The 23,604-nt window shown below is 45.3% G+C and overlaps 4 protein-coding genes across 16 annotated transcripts in view; 1 reads left to right on the plus strand and 3 right to left on the minus strand.

Annotated features, from left to right (window-relative positions):
• The window catches only part of VPS35L (VPS35 endosomal protein sorting factor like), a 30,313-nt gene extending 25,497 nt beyond the window's left edge, over positions 1-4,816 (minus strand). For 3 of the 9 annotated variants that reach the window (XR_014933963.1, XM_085514451.1, XM_015877485.3), the window contains exons 1-7: positions 4,516-4,816; positions 4,331-4,430; positions 3,754-3,921; positions 3,332-3,454; positions 2,980-3,004; positions 1,962-2,038; positions 1,075-1,203 (exon numbers count right to left, since the gene is read on the minus strand). Coding sequence is in view for 7 of the 9 variants with exons in the window: in XM_085514451.1 (XP_085370577.1) it covers positions 1,075-1,203; positions 1,962-2,038; positions 2,980-3,004; positions 3,332-3,454; positions 3,754-3,921; positions 4,331-4,430; positions 4,516-4,517 (624 nt within the window). In the remaining 2 variants the exon portion in view is untranslated. Of the gene's footprint in view, positions 1-1,074; positions 1,204-1,961; positions 2,039-2,979; positions 3,005-3,331; positions 3,493-3,753; positions 3,922-4,330; positions 4,431-4,515 lie in introns of all 9 variants that reach the window. The other 6 variants (XR_014933962.1, XM_015877486.3, XM_015877484.2 and 3 more) reach the window with 3 other exon arrangements.
• Positions 4,817-5,278: 462 nt separating this feature from the next.
• On the minus strand, positions 5,279-8,993 carry THUMPD1 (THUMP domain 1 NAT10 acetyltransferase adaptor). Its single transcript, XM_015877515.3, has 4 exons — positions 8,761-8,993; positions 8,302-8,497; positions 7,485-7,733; positions 5,279-6,886 (listed from the first exon to the last, which is right to left on the minus strand). Exons 1-4 carry the CDS (start codon positions 8,965-8,967, stop codon positions 6,615-6,617), a joined length of 924 nt encoding a protein of 307 aa, XP_015733001.2. The 5' UTR covers positions 8,968-8,993; the 3' UTR covers positions 5,279-6,614.
• A 603-nt stretch (positions 8,994-9,596) lies between these two features.
• On the plus strand, positions 9,597-19,054 carry LOC107321005 (acyl-coenzyme A synthetase ACSM3, mitochondrial-like). 2 transcript variants are annotated; one of them, XM_032447624.2, is made up of 14 exons: positions 9,597-9,732; positions 10,766-10,996; positions 12,124-12,334; positions 13,018-13,225; positions 13,435-13,578; positions 14,412-14,565; positions 15,231-15,310; positions 15,978-16,101; positions 16,262-16,342; positions 16,822-16,923; positions 17,645-17,772; positions 17,888-17,987; positions 18,408-18,527; positions 18,680-19,054. In XM_032447624.2, exons 2-14 carry the CDS (start codon positions 10,799-10,801, stop codon positions 18,764-18,766), a joined length of 1,737 nt encoding a protein of 578 aa, XP_032303515.2. In that variant the 5' UTR covers positions 9,597-9,732; positions 10,766-10,798; the 3' UTR covers positions 18,767-19,054. The 2 variants fall into 2 exon arrangements, with proteins under 2 accessions (XP_032303515.2, XP_032303516.2); XM_032447625.2 differs by lacking the exons at positions 14,412-14,565; positions 15,231-15,310.
• ERI2 (ERI1 exoribonuclease family member 2) lies at positions 9,705-23,603 on the minus strand. Of its 4 annotated transcripts, none has more exons than XM_085514459.1 (9): positions 23,524-23,603; positions 23,258-23,445; positions 22,971-23,098; positions 22,724-22,880; positions 22,322-22,422; positions 21,675-21,756; positions 21,068-21,156; positions 20,725-20,883; positions 19,056-20,644 (listed from the first exon to the last, which is right to left on the minus strand). In XM_085514459.1, the coding sequence occupies exons 1-9, from the start codon at positions 23,544-23,546 to the stop codon at positions 20,633-20,635; spliced, it is 939 nt and encodes a 312-aa protein (XP_085370585.1). In that variant the 5' UTR covers positions 23,547-23,603; the 3' UTR covers positions 19,056-20,632. The 4 variants fall into 4 exon arrangements, with proteins under 4 accessions (XP_085370583.1, XP_085370585.1, XP_085370584.1 ...); XM_085514458.1 differs by having other exon boundaries at positions 19,056-20,647; XM_085514457.1 differs by lacking the exons at positions 19,056-20,644; positions 20,725-20,883 and adding an exon at positions 9,705-9,902.
• Position 23,604: the final 1 nt, after the last annotated feature.

The raw sequence follows: 23,604 nt of genomic DNA on the forward strand, positions 1-23,604 counted from the left end.
TTTCTGTCACCTCCAGCTCTTATTCAGTCTCAATGGAATAAGTAAAAAAAAAAAAAAAAAAAAAGCAAGTTTTCATTACATTCCAGAAATTCACATAGCAATCTGACACCCCATGATCACAACATCTGAACAAGCTTTGATGAGGGGCATGCTAAGTCTCTTTGCTTTATTATCAAGAAAGAACAAGAATGCACCAGAAATACAGGTGGGTGTGCATTCACATCTCACACCCAAGGCAGCAAAGGCCCTACTGTATAGGCAGCAGGGCCCCTCCTGAGAAAGGCAATTCAGTTGCTGTTTGATACCTCCAAGTACCACAAACACCTACCACTGCTATTAGAGCTCACACACATAATCAACTTATTTCAGGTTACTCTGAGTAAGCAGCTTAGCTTATCTTGTCTAAGGCACTTGAGGAATTCACATGCAGCTACAGGGCTATAAATTCAGGTCCTGCCTTAATAACCAGAACTCTTCCTGCACTCAAGCTCTTTAAAGCTCTTACAGAGAATGAAGGCCCTGTCGTCGTCTTCCCCCATCCAAATGAAAGAACTCGTATGAATTAGTTCTGAAATCAAGATAATTGTAATATTCAAATTAAATCACTTTTTCCTACCCAGTATCCAATTCTGAAAACGGTTAAAAAAAAAAAACAACTCAAACTTGTGCATTCTCTGGCAATAATTAACATGTTATAATAATAGTTATAGGCTATATATATTTATGTAATCACAGCCTGATGTCAAGGAAGCTACTTAGTTCATTAAGAGGATACAAGACTTGAAGTTATGCTCTTTACTAGGAGACAGACTGTGGTCACTTCTACCTCGCATAGAATTAGAACAACATGAAACAGTTTTCCTCAGTTAATGTATAGCCTGTACACACTAACAGTTTTAGAAAAGAGTAACGGCAGCAGAAGTCATCAAACTTCAACAGAAAGGAGTTTCAGTGCAGAACATCATAAAGTAATAGAAAACCAACAGAAACTCTACCTTCCTCTTTAATGAAATTGGACAAGTCACACCACCAAACCCACCAGCACTGCACAGAAGAAAACCATTTAAAACTGACCTGAATTACTATTTTCAGAGCTTTTACTTTCTGATCAGAGGACCAAGCATCCTTCAAAGATTGGTTGAGTTCTTCAATTCGATTCATATAATCCTGCTGAGTCAAGTTCAACAGCTCTTTCTGTGACCCCTGACAAGAAAACACAAGTCCACTTAGTGAGAGAGTGAGAAAGAGAGAGGAGGGGAAAAGCACAGTCAGATCACTGGAGGGGGGAATACAACAAACAAACAAAAAACCAAAGAGAGAGGGATAATTCCCTTATTCTCCCTTAACTTTGCATCATCTGCACCTCAGGTATTTACTCGGGGATGCATCGCAACCACTCTGGTTTTCAGGACATGTGCTGGTACTCAAACACATTGTCTGCAAGGTCAGAAATCAGACTACTTCAGTGGTACACTATTAGCAGTATAATTGCTAACCTAGCACTATACAGATGCATACTAGAACCTGTATAGTAGCAGCGTAAGAGACAAACAAAACACATTTTGCCAGTAGGGTCCTAAGGAATTTCTTGGCAGCAAGAAATAGTTGCATTGTAGCCATTATAAAAAAAGCAAAACCAAAGAAGAATAAGCATAAATCTCAAGTACTTGACAGTTTTCTTTTAAACTTCACAGTCTTACTTTCTCAACAAACTACAACTACAGAGCAAACATCAAGATAGAGATAAGACATAAGAATATGATCTGGCCTCAGTTTTCTAAAGAATGAAGTTACTGGAGTAGTCCCATAGAAATTAGATTTATCTAAAAGCAGGTAATGCTTATGGTTATGCACACTTGCAGAATTATGATCTTCTTATAAATATATATATATATGAAATCTTAATTAACAAGTTTATTTCACTTTTAGAATGATGTAATTTCATCAGAAAACTTTCCTACCTCTTCCAGATCATCCAGTTCTTCCAGCCTTGTCCTCACTTTTTCAGAAACTGCTGAGCCACCAGTTGTAGCTTTTCCTATAAAAGATTAGATGTTTGAGTTTCTTTAACATTTAAACACTTGGACTTCAAAAAGGGAAACAAAGCTGAAGGAGCCTCACAAACTCAGACAACTTCAGTGACAGAACACAGGTGGTTTCACCCATGTGACAGCTAATCCTGAGGGCAAACATTTGATCCAATCTCTGCTTTGAACACACAACTTTTGTTGGTAAGGACAGAGCCACGGGATAATTTATGTTAGAAAAGCTCAACTTTGCTCCTAAAATGGGCCTGATTTAGAAGTTATAGCAGGTTATAATAACTGGTTATCCAGTCAGTTTAACATTATTTCAGATGGAGATGTCACGCTCTCTCTTTGGATGTGTTGCTCCAATATTTGACCATTCTCAATCCAAAGAAGCATTTTTTTTCCAGAAGACTAAATGCTGCGTGTGTACTCATGCATAGGAATCCTGATTTACTATGCAGTCAGCAGTGACTACTTAGCCCAGATTTACTTCACAAGGAAACGTGATAAAAAATTTAAGATTTGGTTCCTTTTTGAACATTCAGCTGAAATTATTTCCCTTTCAAGTAAAGAGAGCAACTGGACAAGTTCCTATGGGATTTGTTTGTTTTCCCTTCTAGCAAGCAGAAGAGTTGATAAACACGATTCTTAAAACATTACTACTCATTTTAAATTGAAGAAAGTTTTAAGCTACAATGAAAGGCAGTGAATTACGCTTCCTTCAATAATGCAAAATCGTGAATTCATTAGCTTACAAGAATACAAGACAAGGTGCATGTTTTGTCTTCAATAATTATTTTAAGTAAAAATGCAGAAGTCTTATTGACAGAAAAACAGCGCACAAGGAAGCATATGCCGGGGCAGGATTACATTTCAACTGTTCTTGACCATAAGTCTGTCGCTCACAGCCTTCTTAAGGAAAACTGTTAGATACAAAGAAACCATTTACCTTTTTCAGATCCCATGTACAAGTTCTGTGAAGAAACAGAAAATGCAGACTGTCAGAGAACATGCACTCACCAGCATTCAATGAACGCACAAGATAATACAATGCTAATGAAGAGACTAACAATTTAGAACTGGACCTGAAACTACAAGTTATTTTTATTGTTAGAAAAAGATAATATGCTGGCTCAACAAACCTTCGGTCTCAGTTCCTAAGCATTCAGAAGTGACAGAAAGGCGTACCACAGCTCGCAACATTAGAACACGCAATATTTACTCAGGAAATTATTACAAAACAGTGGCATCTAAAATCCCTTATAGTACAAACAAACAAAATTGGAAGAGCTTCCACTTACAATAGAGAGCTTCTCAGTTGTTGTGTATCTAGAGAGGATTTCACTGCGTTTGCTTGACCATTGTTCAAAGTCACTTCCTACTGCTGAACTGTCATCTTTATCCCGTTTCTTTCGTATACCATCCTATGAGAAGAGTATGGGGGCAAATGTTAAATAGAAATCTGGAGAAAAAAGAAAAAAAAAGAAAAAAGAGAAGGCTGATAAAGGTCAACTTTAAGCTTGAAGTGCTCATTATCCTTCCAGTTACAATATTAAAAATATGCATCGACATAAAACACAAATGGAAATACTTTATTAGTACAGTAACAGTAGTAGTATTAGTAACAGTACTCTATTTACATTAAGCTTCTAATTGGTGAGACGAATATTTTATCCATGGTTGGCTTTGTTGTTTGGCTCAGTTCAGTGTCCCACAATATTACCATGGAAGCAGTAGTGGTCAGAGGATCTGCAGCTGCTGCAAATAATGACAGGGGATCGGTACCATCCAACACACTGCTCAGTGGGTCCATCATAGAACTAGAAGAAGATGATGATGTAGAAGAAGTACTTCCTTTCCTGCTCATTTTCTTAGTCTTGGATTCAGTAACCTGGAAGAAAAGTTCAGAACTAGTTAAAAGAAGTCTTCCCCCATCTTTAATAAAGCATTGTAGAAGTTAATCCAAAGCAAATCTTACGTCAAGCCATGATGCAGGTTATTTGTAATGAAACTATTTTGATTTCCAACTTATTCATTATTCAGCACTTACTGGAATCAAGAAAACCCATGAGTTGAAATGCTCTAACGATCAGAAATAGCTCATTTTTGGCACTCAGCAATACCAGCAAATATCTGTCAAGGACGAACAACAGACTAAACCTTGACACCTGTAGAACAACAGGTCGCAAACACAGGAGGCCATTTCAGTGGCACCACCATCAGTTTCAAAGCCTTTAGGAGGAGGAACACAATCAGTTGTATTACATGTTCATTTTCTGAGCACACAAAAAGAAACTCACCGTAATGGGTTTGAGTGGGTGATAATCACCAAAATCCAGGGGCACAGACTCCGGTTTGTACATATCAGATTCTGAAACATAATTTCTTGATCTTGTGTGCCTAAAAGGAAAGGTTAGACATAATAATACGCATATAAATCATCTCTTATGAACAGAGAAACGTGTATTCATGTAGATGCACTTACATTTACAAAAATTAACATCTAGAGGAAAAGAAGTCAGAGCGTATACTACATTTTTTTCTCTTTTTTACATTAACTGAAGACATTTTACTAGCAAGTATTCAATTGCAAGTATTCTATTGCACTCTGCAGTTCTGCACGGCTGCAGACCGACCCTCACGGCTCAGCTGGAACCCGAGACGCTGCCCCGCCCCGCCCCGCCCCGGCACCGCCTCGACAGGGGACGGTGCCCCCGGGGTTGGGGTCCCGGATCCTCACCATGGGAAGGCCGCCATCTTGCCCCCGTCACGTGCCGCTAGCAGTCACGTGCCGCCTCTAGGCCGCCACTTCCGCCCCGCCTGGAGCTCGGCGCTTCCGGTGTGTTGCTGGGTCACGTGGTTCCCGGCCGGCATGGTGGACGGATACGGGAGTCTCCGGCAGCAGCGCGGTGTGTCCGTGTGTCCGTGTTGTGACACTGACCCTGCGCTGGAGTTGGGAGTTTTCTTCCCATATGTTGCATGACAGCACCGCGGGGCTGTTCATCTCCAGTTGTAATTGAGCCTTTCTAGAGGCTGCCAGTCCATTGTGCAGCACGTTCAAGCAGCTTCGTGCACTTTGCAGTGACACGTAGAAGGAAAAAACCAACCAGCCCCACAAGACACACGGAGCAGCACCGGCCCCAGAGGCGGCAGCTGCAGCAATGCCCCAGGTACAGCAGGACCCGCCCCAGGGGACCTCAGTTCTCATTCAAAAAGCTTTAAATTCCAAAAGAAAACACTGACAGAGGTAAGAAAGCAAATCTTTAATAACCAAGTGGTCAGGAAGACTGGACAAGAGAAAAAGTCCTCTTAAATTTCCACCTTCTGTAACAGCTTTGAGAGAAAATGGAAACACTGAGAGACCTGAACAGGTTGTTCCTGTTAAATCAGGAGGAACAAGCAGCGTTCGCCAGGACGGGCTTTGCCCACAGGCTGGAAATGGAAACACTGACACTGGGCAGTTGTGCAGGAGGAGTGTTTTTAAAGTCACTGCGATATCAAGAGCTGCCACAACAAACTGACAAAAGAAAACCCACCGACATTCATTTTCAATATGGAACAAAACAAATGTTGCGAGGCTAAGCCTGTACAAAAAGCCAAGCTCATATCCCCTTATCCAATATGGAATAGCACAGAGCTCTTCTCGTGAGAAATTTCCAAGCAGTTTTTAAATCCAAATTTTGAGATCTAAGAAATAATAAGAACATATAAAACCGAAGACTTTAAAACTTCACCCCCAAGAATTATGCTTTCAAAGAGCCCAACAAAAACCTATTTGCAATAAATTATTGGAAAGTGTTAAGTGGCCGCATGCAGCATTTGCTGCCAGCTGATCACTGCTGCACACACAGCCAGCGTACACACATGGAGCTTCTGAAATCATCTGCAAGGCCTGCACTGTACTTCTGTTCTAGAGCAGTCCTGTCTATTACTCCAAATCCTCTTGTAGAGTTCAAGTATTTTGACCATAGCAACCCGTAAAATACTCTTTTAAGGCTTACCATATTCTTTCAGAGATGCATACAGGAAAAAAATATATCTAGGAGTTGGAGCTCATGTTGTTCACATAGAAAGACACATCTGAGTTCTGCAGCCCCAAAACTTGTCAGATCACTTCCCTAAAACCCTCTCCAACAACTGTCGTGTTCAGGTCTCTCACTTCTGATGATGCCTCCTGACAGAGCTCATCCTGCCCCGCCTTTTGATTTCTGTAGCCATCAGTTAGGGCAGAAGGGTCAGTGTACAGCAGGCTGGCCACCTTTATAGATGCATGCATGTAAGCACACTTTGGTGCTAGCTAAAGACAACTGAACAAAACTGCTGAAGGATGGCAGCAAACCTCAGCAGAGGTGAAGCCCTTGGAAATCCACAGCAGCATCAGCTCCACCAGCAGCAAGAATTATAATTCTTCCATGTGGATTTTAAAAACAAGATTCCAAAACAAAACCCACTTTTCCTTAAAACATCCTCTCCAAATTCCCAGGCTATATTTTTAATAGCTTTCTATTGTGTTCATCTTTCCTTTCTACCACATTTTCTACAGTTTGCATATAATTCCCATGGAGTTCAACTTCCATCTCACCATCATTCCTGTTCTTGTTTTACTTCCTTTAAGTTCTCTTCCACGGTTTCTGGTTTTACGGCTGTTGAATTCTGTTCTTCAGACACGTTTGATGGGTTCTGTTTCATGTCTTCTTTGTTGCTCTTCACCACCTCCTGTAGATTGTATTTTCTGAATAGAACATAGTCTTTCACCACACTCAAGCAACAAACATTCTTTATTATTTCCACCACAACTGTATATTGTGGATTATTGAGATCAACTTTGTTTTCTGGGTTAAGGCTGCCCACAATTCCTGTAAAACAAGATATAGTTTAAAAGATGTTGGGAAAACTGTTTCAGAACATCAGCATGCTCTCCTGAAAGGGATACAAGTCAGAGAAGATAACATCCCTCTGCTTGTAACCAATTATTACTGACTGCAATTGTGTAAGATAGCAGAACAGAGAAGGATTCTTAAGAAATACTACCCAGAGAACTACAGTAACTAAGAATTATCCCACTGCAACTAGCAAGAAACAAGATGCCAAAGCATGCAACTTGTTGCAGAGCTGTTTTTCAAGTCCCATATTAAATGGAACGTGTATTTTTCAGTATAGTGCTCAGAGAAAACAACTTGATGTAGTCATTTCTAAGCACATATAACTGACACACCAAACTGAATTCACTACTGCACGCTGTTCTGTTTTGTCACCTCGAGACATCGATAGGAAACACTCATGTCAAGCTCTTTCCACAGCCTCAGAGATGCCTTTACAACTCAACATGCAGATTTTAAGCAACAAACCTCCTCATTTACAGCACTTTTCCTCAAACAGCCTAACCCACATTATGCATGACACTGTGATCTGCTTGTATACTCAGATTCAGTTCTGTATGTGATCTATACGTACCTGCCAGCTCCTTAATTACTTCTTCTCTATTCATATGACTGTTATTACGAGCTTTGTAAACGATTTGGAACGTACTCTTATTGGGGGCTTTAAACCAAGGCTCAAAGAACGTTTCTGTGTATTTTTTCATATCTTCCAGAAAAGCTTTGCAAGTTCCAGAAATGGGCAGCATGCGCAGAATGACTCTGGTTTTCTTCTTTTTAGTGGTATGAATGTCCTTTAAAATATGGTGCACCAGGTTCTCAGGTTCTACAAGGAAACAGCTAAGTGTAAGAATCAACTTGGAGGCATCTTCTCCCTTGTTCCCCCCTATAACTATAAGCCGGGGAAATACATGCTTATCTGCACTGTGCTCAGCCTCAACCTGAACATTCCCTCTCATCCTATCCTCAGCCATGTGCTGTTACCTGGGATCAGAGGCCAACCCCCAGCCCTCCCACAGCCTCCTTTCGGGAGCAGTACCGTGCAGTAAGGTCTCCACTGAGACTCTTCTTGAGATTGAACCATCCCATTCCCCCAGCTGCTCCCTATGAGCCATGTGCTCCAGACACCTCTCAGACCCCATTACCGTTCTCTGGACACACTCCAGGTCCCCGATATCTTCCTTGCAGTGGGGGCCCAGCAGCGCACACAGCACTAGGGGCGCAGCCTCCCCAGGGCTGAGCACTGAGCGCTGCCCCCCGCCCCGTCCTGCTGGCTGCTCTAGTTCTGATACAGCCCATGATGCCGCCGACCTTCCTGGCTGCTCCCCCCCCCCAGGAGAAGCCCCGGCCCCGCGTGGCCCGTGATCCCCGCGGTGCGGCCCGTGCACACGCACCTATTCCCTGGGTGCGGATGAACACGACGTTGTTGGCGCCGCTCTCCACCGACTGGAAGCGCCGCAGCCGCCGCTCGGTGGAGGCGCGGATCTGCTCGACCTCCTTCTTCAGCGCGGCCTCCGCGTCGTCCTCCTCCTCCTCCTGCTCCTCCTCCTCCCTGTCGCTCCCCGACAGACGCTCCGCGGGCTCCGGCAGCTGCGGGCACACGGTGCGTGTCCCGCGGTCAGCGCCGAGCGGAGCCGACACCCGGTACCGAGGGACCGGCCCGACCCAAACCCGGTCAGCGGCACAGGGACACGGACATGGCGGGGACACGGACACGGCGGGGACACGGACACGGCGGGGACACGGACACGGCGGGGACACGGAGCGAGACCGAGTGGCCGCCATCCTCATCCTCCTCCTCATCCTCATCCTCCCCCCCCCACTCCCGCCCCCGTCGGACGGGCCGCACTCACCTGCTCGGGCCCGTACAGCAGGTCCCCGTACTCGCCCAGCAGGCTGTAGGCCTCCCCCACGCACTTGCGCTCGTTCATGTTGCAGGTGATGAGGATGCCGCGCATCCCGGCCTCCAGCTGCCGCCCGGCGCCGCGGGGCCGCTTGGAGCGAGCCAAGAACTGCGACTTCAGCCGCCGCTTCCGAGCCAACAACTGCGGGGCGGCCATGGCAGCCTGGAGCCGCGCGCAGAGATGACGTCACACGGCGCGACTCAGCACGTGGCACCGGGGCGGGGCTGGGGGCGGGGCTGGGCGCGGGGTGGGCGGGTGCGGGTGCGGGTGCGGGTGGGTGGGTGTGTCTGTCTGTGTGTGTGTGTGTGTGTGTCTGTGTGTGTTTGCGTGTGTTTGCTTCATCCCGCGCTCTTCATTGCTCGCCCTCTAGATGAAGTCTCTCCGTTGACGCGTTGTACAATCAATAATAAACAGAGGTTACACGGATGCTTGGTTAAGAAAGAGGAAAAGGCAAAAAGAGCCTAGCAGTGCCACGGCCGTGGGCAGAGCGCTTACAGAACGCTGTGCCAGCTGCAGCACCTCAGGAACCAAGTCACATCTGCACTGCTGTAGTTACGATCTGCTGTTCCTTGTGCTGCCCCACACACAGTGTAACAGCCTGGAGTTGGCTGCAGCAAGGCTCTAAGGCTGCACTTGTCCGGAGCCAGGGGTAGGAGCAGGGAACTGGAAGGAAACAGGAGAGATTTGCACCTTCACGTCACTCTCTGCTTCCACTCTGAGCTCTGCAGAAACCTGTCAGCTCTTCTGTCCAGATGGGACCTGTCTGCCCCTTGTGTGAGTCCAAAGTACGTGGAACAGAAGCAGCCGGCTGTCACTGAGCACAGCAGCAGTGCCAGGGGAGCTGTGCAACCGAAGCCTTGGATTTGTGCAAGCAATCAAAGCTGCAGCGCATCTCAGCTGCTGGAGGGCTGAGAGTGAGAGGTGAGTTGACAGCCCCTGCTCAAGGTGACCAGCTCCCCAGCCAGCCGAGCTGCTGCTGGACAGGACACTTTGTGGTACTGGAACAAGACTGATGTGCCTCTTACCTGTCTGCATTCCTTGTTCTCCTTGCCTCTCCACACCTTCCATCTCGCTGGGATTCTCTCCTGTGTCTGTCATAAACAGATTGAATGTTATAGATCAAAATCTGTCCCTTTGCTTCACCAAATTGCTGAAATCATGTGGGTTTACGGCTGGATGATGATTAATTCAGCAAGGAGTTATCAGTGTTTGTATTATTTTGCAAACAAATGTCAACGATGCATGCAAATAATGTTAGTTGAGTTTTCTGCCCTCTTCCTAAGCTGACTGTAGAGAAACACAGCTCTGCATTTTGAATCCCTTATCATGGAGTCTTTCAAACTTTCCCCAGCTCAGACAGAGGTGGATTTGGCTGACTGCACATCAAAGCAGTGTTTAAAACAGCAGTACTAAAACATTTTCAGGGCTCTCCTATATGCATTGTACTCTTGGCAAGCAGCATAACCCCAGCACTGATGAACTGGGTAAACTGCAGATGCCTTTGAAGCAAGTAATGCTGCAATCAGCTAGTAAACTCATGCGGGACTGTAGGTTTTCTATGCACCATCTTAGTCCATGCTGCTACTTCAGTGTTGTCAGTTAGTAGCAGTCCTTCCATTCCCAGCAGCCACACGTTAGGTGCTTTCAGTGCCCCTCCTATGTAACAGCAGTGCTGTCTAGCACCATCCAGCAGATGGATGGGAGCTGTGGGGAGGGAAAGGCTGTGACACATGGATACGCTGCACTGCTGTCTGGCCTGAGTGTGGCAAGTTGGGTCAGATCTCAGCTGTGTGATGATCAGTGGGAGCAGGGACCTACAGCAGCAGATCCAGAACTGTCATCACCAGGTATTCCAGATACAGTCATTGTTATTCCAGCTCATTCCACTGCATGGTAGTAAATGCTGATTTGAAACTCCATGGCTAACACCAGGTTTGTATCTGTATATCTGCAGCATTTCTTGGAGGCTGCTTGAGTTGCTGCTGCTATGCGGTGTCTCCTGAAGGCCCTGAATGTTGTGTCCCTGCACGCTTCCCTGAGAAGATCTCGCCAGCTTTGCAGCCAGAGCTCTCCAGCTCAAACCTCGTTTAGTTACGAACTCATGAAGCAGCAGTACAGACCAGAGGTGCCAGAGTACTTCAACTTTGCGAGCAATGTGTTAGACAGATGGACCGAAGTAGAAAAGGTAACAGCTACTCATCTGCTCTGCTGCTGAAGAGCTGAGCTGCCAGGCACATCCATCCAGCACGCTGCTGTAGTTATGCTCTGGCTATAATCTCATGGCCATCTCATGTAGTTTGAACCTGTAAACCCCCTAGGCCACATGCTGCCCTGTTTGTGGGCCTGAGTGATTTATTTCTTTAATGAGTAACTCTGGGGACACTGACCCTGAGTAAATTTGTGCCTTAAGGACAAGACCAACTGGAGCACTCTGAGCCTTGCACCACTTCCCCTAACGGCTGCGACAAGCACCCAGCCTGTGTGTGTGAGGCAAAGCACTCAGCCCACACACATCTCACTGCTTGCCTGCAAAATGAGTAACACGGTGTGTTGCCGAACCTCCCACTCATTTCTGGTCATGAAATGTTTGCATCAGGAGCTATCAGTCCACAAAACCAAAACACTTGGAGTGCCCAAACAGGCACGAGCTCTAAGCAAGGGATGAACACCTGAAGAGTTTTGCCCTCTGAAGTACACAGCAAAACTCTTCTCCCTGGAGATGAACCTTAGTGTTGTTCTACCTTCAAACAGAAAACAAGATGCCATGTTCTTGCTGCCTCCGTGAGGTTTTCTTTGCTCAGGAAGCGACTTGTACAATGTCACTGCTAAAAGCAGCTGTCCCCTTAAGAGCACACTGTGTACATACATTTCACTTTTCACACATCTGTTAGCTGATTAGAGGTCACACTGTGCTTCTGAACCTCAGATCTAATCTCAGAAGTAACAAAGAGGCCCAATTCAAGAATAAGTTTGAAATGAACTCAGAGAGTTTGTGAAACAGGCACAGCTCAGCTGCACCTGTGTCCATTGGCAGCTTTGTTTGTGGCCAGGAACAGAAGGCTGGACAGCCTCTGCAGGGGGAAACACCATGAGCTCAGGAAAGGAATGCAAATTTAATTTCTAACATGATATTTGTAGGCTGCTCTTCCTGATGGAGAGACTCATTTGGAGCCATCAGCAAATTTCAGCTTCATCCCCAGATTCCTCCAGCACTGAATTAGTGCCAAATGCTTTGTTTCCTTAGACCTAATTAAGGTACAGGTGGTATGTTCCTAAAGTGAAGCTTTTGGCCTGTACCCTGTCGTTCTATAGGAGGGAAAAAAGCCTAAAACCCCCGCATTGTGGTGGGTAGATGGTGATGGAGAAGAGGTGAAGTGGAGCTTTGAGGAGCTGGGAGTGCTGTCCAGGAAAGCAGCCAATGTACTTTCTGGTGCCTGCAGTCTGCAGTGTGGGGACAGAGTTCTTCTGCTTCTGCCACGGATCCCGGAGTGGTGGCTGCTGAATGTGGCTTGCATGAGAACAGGTTGGTGAGAGCATACAGGCATACGGGGACAGAAATCATGACTTAAACCAATCCTTGCTACTTAATGCATGCAGAACTAGAAACATGCTATTAAGGATGAACTAGTAAAACAAGGGCACCCTTCATGCCAAATGTGGCATTTCTATGTAGTTCTGCACATGCTCTAGATATTAAGGAATCACCATGAGTCCACTCTCCCTGGGCATTCTCCTTTCTCCAGCACCAGTGATGCATCCCAAGTGCACCTTCTTGCGACCTTGCAGTGAAGTTGGCCCACATTTAGCCAAGTGTTTCACGTGGCCCCTGTGGGATCCATTACCTGCTCAGTTTGCTAGTGTTTTCAACCCAGAATGTCGTAGTGCCCCACAAACACTAGTGGGGTACAGTAAAGAAATTGAGTCCTGAGGGATGGCATGGTCCTCAGGAGGGTCTTCAGAACAAGGGAAGTTCTTCACTTGATTTCTTTTAGTGTCCCATGTCCAGGTTGGTACCTCCTAACTTGTGCTCATCCTCACACAGAATTCAATCCTCCAAAGTCAGTATATTTACGGATATGGACCAAATCCTGCTTTCAGTACAGTACTGCCCCACTCAAGACGACCAAGTAAGCTGAAGTCCTAGTAGTACAAGAATTATTAAGCAATATATAAGCTATTTTTTCCATTCCACTTGCTCCTGTTTAGGAACCATTCCCATTCCTGGCACACAGCAGCTGACAGCAAAGGACATTCTGTATCGCCTACAGAAATCCAAGGCAAAGGGCGTCATCACTGATGACTCTGTGGCATCAACTGTGGAGTCAGTAGAGGCTGAGTGCCAGTCTCTGAAGTTCAAGTTGCTGGTGTCAGAGGGCCACCGAGAGGGGTGGCTGAGCTTCAAGGATCTCCTGAAGTGAGTAACCAGCACTGTGACAGTGCCTCAGTGCTCCTGTTTGCTTTGGGTGGGAAATGCTGCACCTGCCAGTGTGTTCTCATCCTTCTGGGTCTGGAAAAATATAAATGGTTTTGGCACTTCTGATTGCTGCAGGTTATTTTAAACATCTACAGGAAGGTGTAAGTTACAAAAAAAATCACTTAATTCCTCATTTGTTTATTTTAAAGAAATGCTTCATCTGATCACCGGTGTGTAACCACAAAGTCTCAGCACCCCATGGCCATCTATTTTACTAGTGGGACAACAGGCGCTCCAAAAATGACGGAGCATTCCCACTGCAGCTATGGCATTGGCCTCACTGTGAGCGGAAGGTACGTCCACTGCTTTGTCAGACAGACTGGTCCTGTGGCTGAAGGAGGAGCAATGCAAGCTTTGACCATAAGCATTCATTTTGCTGTTGTAAGAAAACAAGCCTTCTGTGAGACCCAACCAAGGTTTGTTTGGATGGCTGATTTCCCCAGGACACAAGGCACATTTTGAGTCCAGCTGTCCTAGTGTGCATGGGATGTAGCAGCCAATAGATGTACTAACTTCTTTTAAACCTTTAACTTTTGATAACTCCTTTGCTGTGTGTTCAACAAGTTTAGCAGTTAACAGATTATCCACCAAATGAACATCAGCATAAGTTTATGAAGTCTGTATCCAAAATGGGAGAAGCACGTGGCTCTGACAGGCTTCTGGGTTCATGTGTGGCTGGGTTCAACACAACTCCCAGAAATGCTGATAATTCAGAATCTCTAAATTTATAAAGTAATATTGTTTATAAAATTGATAGGGAAGTGCACTTCAATCTAACGGGGAGAGAATAACAAACCAGAAGAGGCCCCACATGCAGTAAACTAAATCCATCCTTGTCACAACAAGCAGTCTCATATTCATGCAGCTCCACGTCCTGAGGTGGGTCCTGCTGCTCTGTCAGTACAAGTTCCCTTAGAAATGTGCAGCATCGGTCTGTCCTGCTGCACCTCCCCCCTGCCAGGACCTGCCAGGACGTGGTCATGCTCAGTCATCCAGCTCACTCTAAGTGCCACTTAGCCAAGACAAACAGTGCCAAAGTCACTTCCCTGGCACATCTCTCAGCGCTTTACTACTGCTTTATTTCTGCTAAGTGTGGACTATGGGCTGTGCTTCCTTCTGCTGTCAGGTACTGGCTGAACCTGACCTCTTCAGATATATATTGGAATACCTCAGACACGGGCTGGGCCAAGGCAGCGTGGAGCATTTTCTCAGCATGGATTCAAGGGGCATGTGTATTTGTACATAAGATGCCACAGTTCAGCCCGCCTGCTGTCTTTGAGGTAGGTGGAGGAGCCGACCTTGCAGCTGTTTGTCCTAGAAGTGAAACACGGAGAGCTAATCTTTTATTAAAATGAGTGACACTAATAGACAAATGAGAATGCTGGTTGCCTGCACTGTGCAACTTGGTGGTTGGGGACGAGGAGGCAGCAAGGCTGAATTCCTTTAACAAATGCCATCAACATTGTATCATCTTCCATTCCCCACACACAACTCCTCATCCTTTGTAAAAGAGTACCACCTTTTCACCCCTTATCCTGAGGTGGTGGGAGCTGTTAGGTAACAGCAGGCTGTGCTGGAGAACACTTTCAGTTTTAGTCCTGTAGGACATCCAAAAATGTAGGTTTAGGCTTTCACTGTTTTTTCTCCCTAAACTGCAATTACAGTTAAACTGAACAAAGCAACTCCAGAAGGAGGATTTCAAACCTTCCCAGAGTGCAAAGCTTTGGTGTTATGAACACACTGTAAGATGACGCAGATTCTGTTTTAAAGAAAAAAACCTAAATAAATGTAACTGCTGCGCTAACTGCTGTTAGGACACTAATATTTTGTTTGTGTTTCATAAACCTGATGCAGGCAGATATCATTACATCTCTTATAATGTAGATGAGACCTCACAGGATTCAGTATATTGACAACATCGGTTTTTACCATTCTGACTCCTTAGACCCTGTCAAGATATCCCATAACTGTCTTCTGCTCAGCCCCAACTGCCTACCGAATGCTCGTGCAGCACCAGCCAGCCAGGTAAGCTGAGGCAGTGTCCCCAGCAGCACCTTCCATCAGAGCAGTGTGCCAAGTGCTCAGCACTCGGAATTTATTCCACATTCACAGATGTAGAACAGGAACTGACTGTGTGTTTCTCAACATCTTGAGTCTGACTTGTTGTGAATAAAGTCAGAATAAATACTTGGGGTGCCACCTTGGACTTTGTAAGTAACAGTGGGAAGCAGCTGAGCTCAGGCAGTAACAAGATAATCATGGTATCATACTTAACACGTCCTCAGAAATACATCTACTGCCACATTCTCCCTCTGTTTCTCTCCTATGTGCCACCAGTAATATACACCCTATGAAGAGTGTGTTGGTACGGCTCAGTGACACATGAAAGACATCTTGGCCTCATTGAGTTCTCACTGACAGGGCTGAACTCCATTATTCCTCTTTGGTCCAGGCTCCAGTTCAGACTCTATGGCCAGAAACATCACATTATCAGGTTTTCTAAAGTAAAACAGGAAGCTTTCTTTTCTTTCTTTCTTCTGTTATTTTCAGATTTGTTGTTTGTCACTGCACAGTTCAAATGGAACAAGTGAGACCCAGCAGTTTGTTTAGAAAGGTCCCCCACAACACAGGAATACTGCAGCTAACGGGACATAGCAGACATAACTGCCAGCCATTTGCTTCTCTTCCCCAGCTGCACATTGAGCAGCCTGCGGCACTGTGTGAGCGCCGGGGAGCCAATCAACCCCGAGGTGATGGCTGCGTGGAAGGCACGGACGGGGCTGAATATCCATGAATGCTACGGACAAACAGAAACTGTATGTTGAGCCTTATGGGTGAAATTTCGCTGGACATACCCTTATAAAGAAGGGATCATTATTTCCTATAGAAGCTCACTATGTTGGCTGAGCATTCTAAACCTAAGCTGAAGACTGAATGTACAAGTCACTGTTTGACTGAGAAAAACATTTCTTACAGGTGCTTGTCTGTGGGAATTTTAAAGGAATGGAAATTAAACCCGGCTCTATGGGAAAGCCATCTCCAGGGTATGATGTCCAGGTATGGCACCTCTTGTTGCACTGCCATCTCTCAGATCATCTTTTGCCATCAGAGGGTTCTGAGAGCTTTAACATGGCACTGTGCTGTGCAACATCATTCCACAAGGAATGGAAGTGTGAAACAAGTACGTCACTGTCCCAAACACAACATGGTTTGAGCTTTTTAGTACCTTTCTAAGCTTTTTAGTAGCTTCCTGTGTTTTCAAGCTCATTACTGAACCTCTTTGGGGTCTTACTAACTTCATTACATGTTTTCATAGTACTTGGAATTGCTCAGATAAAAAACAGTGTGAGGTACAGTGGATTTGCAGTAATCTGGCATGGTAATTTCAGGGTCAAACTCAACTCCAATGCTCCAAATAATTTTCCAATAGATATTTCAATGGGACGTTTTAAATTAGTATAAAGATTCTATAATATTAACATAATGCTTTTTAATTTGGCTCAAAGATAATAAAGCTGTGTTTTGCTTATTTTTAGATTATAGATGAAAATGGTAACATTCTGCCTCCTGGAAAAGAAGGAGAGATTGCCATCAAAGTAAAACCTACAAGACCACTTTTCCTCTTTACTTGCTATGCTGTAAGAACACTTCTCCAGATAAAGCAGATGCCATATCAAGTGTCTGCCAAGGAATCTGTGCCTCGTTTCATTTACATGTACTGTTTAGGTGTCTGAAAACCCCTGGGAACAAAAAGAGATTTCCATTTCTTTTCATGCAGCCACTTAGTCTACTTACACAGACTGTTAGCTGGTTGATGATAGCGCCTTGCCTAGCAAGTTAAATTCACTTTCTTTTATTTCCTTAATAAAAAGGGAAATCTCTAACAGCCTCCTCCCTAAGTCCCCAAATACCCTTTGGTCAGACAGTATGAACTCCATCTGAGTAGTGGGGGACACTGTTCAAGTCTCTTCACTGCGGATCTGGGCTCCAACTAGTGCTTTGAGCACAGCATTTTTTGTTTCTATGTTGGTTCAGATTTTTGGTCCCAAAATCAGAAAAGCAAATGCAGTGCTCTCGATTCTTACAACAGGAAACCATGTTAAATGTTATGGATGCTATCAGCCTATTATCACAGAATCATTATGGTTGGAAGAGACCACTAAGGCCATCTAGTCCAATCATCAACTGTGTCTTGTTTTAGGGGCTGATAATAGTGAATTAATAATCTATTGTCATTTATTACAATTGTTTGTTATTTATGTCCCACTGAAAATTCCTGCTGAATATGAATCCACCAAAATGCAATTTCTTTTATTTTTCAAGTAGCTTTTATGCGAAACACAATTTAATATTTCCTAGGATGACCCAGAGAAAACAAAGGCAACAGTCCGTGGGGATTTCTATGTTACTGGAGACAGAGGGCTCAGGGATGAAGATGGATACTTCTGGTTTGTTGGACGAGCTGATGATGTCATTAATTCTGCCGGGTAATTCAGCACTGATTAACAATACATCTTCCTACACAAATAATAGAGCTGGTTCAGATAAGATGTGCTTATGTGTTTCAAGTACAAATAAAGAACCTTTATCTCCATTTTAAAGATACCGCATTGGACCATTTGAAGTAGAAAGTGCTCTACTAGAGCATCCTGCTGTGGTGGAATCTGCAGTTGTCAGCAGTCCAGACCCCATCAGGGGAGAGGTAAACAAGCTAAGCACGTTTTAGGTAAAAAGGAGCTTTATGCAAACTGTGGCTGATGGAGACTGACTTCCATTGGATTAGTATGCCCAGGGATGAAATTTTTGAACTAAATAAAATCAAACATCTACTCTATCAGCCATGCCTAAACCAGAAAAACAGACCATGACAGTTACCCCACATCCAACAAAACCAAAGCACAATTTGAAGTTTTTCCTCTGCGTTCCAGTATTTCCCCTGTTGTTTATCTCCATAGTCCAGACAGACACACAGCAGTGGCATAGCTGTTTGCTTCGTTGTATTTGTTATTCTGCAGTTTGTACATAAATGTTTGGTAAACGTAAAAGTTTAACCAGAATTTCAAATCTGACTGTTGTGTGATGTTTCATCATTACTTCATCCTGTTCCCTTGTTGTTTTCAAGGTAGTGAAAGCCTTTGTTGTTTTAACACCCAACTATGCCTCACATGATCCAGAAAAAATGATGAAAGAGCTACAAGACCACGTTAAGAAAGCTACTGCTCCATACAAGTACCCTCGGAAAGTAAGTCGGCAATTATCCAATTGACAAGAAGTTGGCATGACTATAAGAAAGCACATATCAACTATTATGTCACTTGTGAGGCTGTGTCACCAAGGGGAAGTCCCTTCTGAAGTAAATCATTTTGTACTGTAATTTCCTCCCTTTCCCATTAGATGGAGTTTGTTCGAGAGCTGCCAAAAACTGTGAGTGGGAAGATCCGAAGAAATGAACTACGCCAGAAGGAGTGGAGAAGATATTAGAATGCTTTGGATTGTGCTGTTGTTTTAACATAGCGTGTGGGTCCTGGTGGCTTTTTGCTTTGCTTGTTTGTTTAAACACAGTAAGATGATGCTGATTTACACAGTAATGTGAAGTCACACAATGCCTCTCTTAGTTGACATTTTCAGTAAGCCACACCTGACCCCCAGCACTGGGCTGCCCCAGTACCACACAGAGCACAAAAGCAGGCAGGCTGATATGAATGGCACACAAGTTGTCTAATCAAGAGTGCAACAGATGATGTGATAAATAAACTTAGTGAACCATCACTAGCCTTTCATCTTTATTACTGAAATGAGAAAAATCCACAGGAGTTCTGTACAAGACTTGCTTCAAGAATCACTCCTGAGCAGTGGGACAACTTATAAATAGATATTTAAAAGTTACAGATAAAAATCTCTACAAGTACGTTTAGAAGAAATAGTATAAAAGCAAAATCTACATCATTAAAATATTTAAGGACTCAATTTGCAAAGAATTTAAGACACGTGATAACAAAGTAGGAATTTAAGATGTGTAACAACAGCTTCTCACACCTTAACTGCGGCACAAGATTTGTTCTGTCCCACTCCAATCATGGTAACGTGGGTATGTCTGCATGCTTAAACAGCTGCAGTTTTCATCCACATTAGCCAATCACCATTATTTCCATCCTTTGCTCAGAATATGTATCTGACATCATTGGACTGCCCCAGTTTCATTAACCACAGTTAACTGACTGACCTTAAGATTCAAACCACCAAATTAAAGAGCTTCAAGTTCTCATAGATGGTCTGAGGAACAAACTTTTGTTGGAAGAATTTCCTGAAGTGCTGGGGCACGTTCCAAGAGAGGTCAAAGCATCTACATCTACATTCATGGCGATAACAGATTTCTCTTTTAGAAATACATTTTCCCACTTGAAGTATCCACAACTTTTCTTACTACCTTCTCGCCTGCCAACAGGGCAACAGAAAAAAGCTTTGCCATGATTTGGACCTGCATTTGACACATAGAGCTTCTTAGCCCTTCGACCGCAGTTACAGAGAGGGGGAGTCAGTTTTTTGTTTTGCTCAGCTGTTACAGACTGATTTGGATTGACTGTGCAGCTCAGAATGGCACGAGGTGCTTTGGACAAATTCAGATTTCTCAAAGGCAAGGCATGATCTGAAGATGCCGTTTTCTCCTGATAAATAGCAAAAGGCTGTTTTTTTGCTGGTGGGAGTGCTGGTGGACTGGTTGGCTTTCTTTTGGGAACCTCAGAAGGAACAGAATGATTTCTCATTAATGCTGATTGGGATGAAATAGTATTTACCTTTGCAGATGGGATCTTAAAAGCAGAAAGATTTGAAGTCTGCCTTTGCACCATTCCTACATTATAGATAGTAGTATCAGGACTTTTATAAATGATAGATCTAGGAGGTTCTGTGGGTACCAGAGTTTTCCCTAAACTTTGATCACCTGAACTCGTCACAGCTGATTGCTCTGGATCTGTTTTTTCTTCAGACACAGTTAAGATGTCTGTACTTGAGTCCTCCTTAGATTGAATGCAGTCTGAATTTGGTTCAGATTGAGATTTAGGTATTAAAGCTACATCTTCCCAGTCAGTCAGCAGAGACAAGCAATCAGAACGAGTGTCTGTATTCTCACTGGAGGTATTAACTGAGGAGACAGTGGTGGAGATGAGTACTAGTCCTGACCCACACACTGCAGAGCTGTTGTACCTTGCTGCGCTCATGAGATGCCCACAGTTCAGTCCTTGCTGAATGCCTGGTGATAAAGTACTGTGAGACTGATGTGCACGTCTGAGAAGAGGAGGAAACCTGTCAGCAGATACTGCAGAAGAGCTTCGGGTTTCTTCACACAAATCAGTCCTTGAGCTGCTGCCAGATACAACACGCGTGTCTGCAGAGCAATCACTGCAAGTGGCCTGTTCTGCAGATTGTACATTAGAATTTACCATAATTCCAGCAGTACTATTGTGGTTTCTCTCTGCCAGAGAGTTTGCTTTGCAAGGTCTATCTCCGGATGTTTCAAAGCTGCTGCTACTTCCTGGCAGAGTCTTGTCAGCAGAGTCAGTACTCAGCGTTCTGGCAATCACGTTCTTCCTAGGACAGGACTAGGGGTTCCATTAACAAAAAGATTTCAGAAAGTGAATACCCAGAAGCTTCAGGAATCACTGCACAAAACTAACAAGCGTGTCTGCCTAAGGGTATTCTGTTCAATTCACACTCAGGATTCACCCTTCACCTGTATTTCAGACTACAAGACTAGTAGAGGAAAGATGTGAAATAGTAACCAACCTTATCCAAAGATTTAGTAATCTTCAGCACACACCCATCACAAATCAGCCTCCAAGCAAGACGAGCAGTATTCCGAGAGTCATCCAACCCTTCAACAGTGCAGTTATAGATTAACACCTTCCTTTTCATCTACTACTGCTGACAGTTCTTATTAGATGACAAGAAACATTTACGTACACTTAAGACGAAGGCACACAGCTGATAAATAGCCACAACTGTTAAAATTCTTGCTGTTTGGTATTAACCATGTCAACATTTAAAAAAAAAATTATGTTTGTATCTATTATTGGCATTTAATACATATTGTGTTTCCTACTCAAAAGCTGCCCGGAGCTATCAGGTAAGATCAAGTTTCCTTATCCTTTCCTTGCCCTTTTTCCTTTCACGCTCCAGTAACTCAGAACTCGATCTTGCAGAACACCCACCCACACACTCACCCCAAAGCTCTGGGAAAGAATTCTAAAATTAAGTGTAAGATTAGAAATGACCCTTCAAGCATCTCTACTTGGGTGGTTTTATGGACCAGAACATCATATACCTGTGAATAATATTATATACAATTATATACATTCATATACAGAGAGAGGTTCATCACTATCACACTTACCAGAATGTTCCCGTCCCACAAAAGCCAGCCCCAAATCCTGCAAAGCACCACTCAGCCCCTTAGGTTTTCTATTATAGAAGGCCTAAGGAGAAACATGCAGCTGGTTAAGATGCAGCAGCTCACAGCAGAGTGAAAAACATTTCTGAAATACTACCTAATGAAAACTAAATGTCCCACTGCCATTGTGCAAGTCAGATATCTGCATGTTAATACTGTGATGAGTGTAAAAGAGCACATGCCTTACCAATCTAATGCAGATTAGAATGGAATGAACAGTGATTCCCTCCTCTTCCAGTCTTAGCCTAATCCACTCTACCACTGAGCAAACATCCATTTGCACTTCATGCCTTACACCAATAAATGCCTCAATAGAAAGAACAGCCTCGAAGAACAGTTATATCTTGAGACGCTTAAAACTGTTATATAAGTTTTTTTTTCCAACTCGGGTTGGGAAAGACCTTAAAGATCATCAAGTCCAACCACGACCCAGCCATACCACCCCAACTCTAACAACATTCTGCTAATCACGTCCCTGAGCACCACATCCAAAAGGTTTTTAAACACACCCAGGGATGGCGACTCAGCCATTGCCCTGAGGAGCCTATTCCGGTTCCAGATCCACATTTCAGCCCACCGATTTCTCTCACCCTGTACGTTGCTTTGAGATCAATCCAGGAGTTGAAGATGTCAGGTTTCCACAACTGCTTCCTCTTACACTCGTAGTGCAGGCACACGCCCAGGTCCCAGTCTGCACAGGGAAGACAAGAGCAAGTAAAGAATTAATGCTGTTTTGATCCTAACATCTGCAAACTGGGCACTATTCTCACCTGAATGAGGCAGAGGTTACCAAACGAGCAAACAAACCGACAGCTGGGCAAGGAGGCGCACGGCCACATACAGGGTAGCAGCGGATCTGCCGTGGGGGGGTGAGCGCTGCTGCCTTATTGCCATCAGTGCAGGAGCCCCACACCCGGCGTGGATAACAGCCCAGCAGGTGCTGCTGTGTAACGTGCTGCTTTGTGCAATGAGCAAAAGGGAACGTTGTGTACCTGTCCAGGTGACAAAAGCGCACAGCTCTGCCTCTGGAACAGCACTGCTCGGGATGTCGGAGCTGAACAGGAACTTCTTCTCCTTCTGTAGCTGCTGAAGCCACTTCAAGAACCGTGACAGGCAGATGCGCAGCGGGACCCCTTCATCCACTTGTTTCTTCGGGCGGCAGAGAGAGAAACACCGCGTCACTTGGGCCGAGTTCGGCCCCTTAAAGCGGCACCGAACGGCGCGAGGAGCCGCCGGTACCTGCGTGACGCCGGTCAGCGCCGTGCAGAACTCGGACAGCACGGGCTGCTCCTGCGGCTGCACGAACGTGTGGAACTCGGCCTCGATCCGCCCCGTGTTGGCGTCCAGCAGCACGGCCGGGAACTCGACTGCGGCGGAGCGCAGGGAGATGGCGGCGGAACCGGGGGGGGGGGGGGGACAGACAGACGGACACCGGCACCCGGGACAGCACCGGGACAGCACCGCGCCCGCGGGAACTGCGGCCCGCGCTCCCCCACGTGCCCGCCCTCACCGTGCCCGGCACTCACTGATCTCGGGGCGGCGGCTCCGCGCGTCCCGCCAGCACGTGGACTCGAAGTCGACGACGAGCAGGAACCCGAACCCGCAGCGCCGCCCCGTCAGCCCGGCACCGTGTGCGCCGTGTGCGCCGTGTGCACCGTGTGAGCCGTGTGAGCTGTGTGCGCCGTGTGAGCTGCTCCGCGCCAACCCCAGCAACCTGCGGGACGGGACGGGGCGGCTTCAGCGCCGGGCCGAGAACAGCCCGCCCGGCCCGGCCCTGTGCCCCGCCCCGCACCGCGCCATCCTCTTGGTGGCCATGTCTCACGTCTCATCTCTCATGTCCCATCTCCGCCGTTTCAAACCTCCCGCCGTCCCG

The sequence above is a fragment of the Coturnix japonica genome, chromosome 13, assembly GCF_054131305.1.
Source record: "Coturnix japonica strain WE chromosome 13, WE-NBRP24, whole genome shotgun sequence".
Taxonomy (NCBI): Eukaryota; Metazoa; Chordata; class Aves; order Galliformes; family Phasianidae; genus Coturnix; species Coturnix japonica.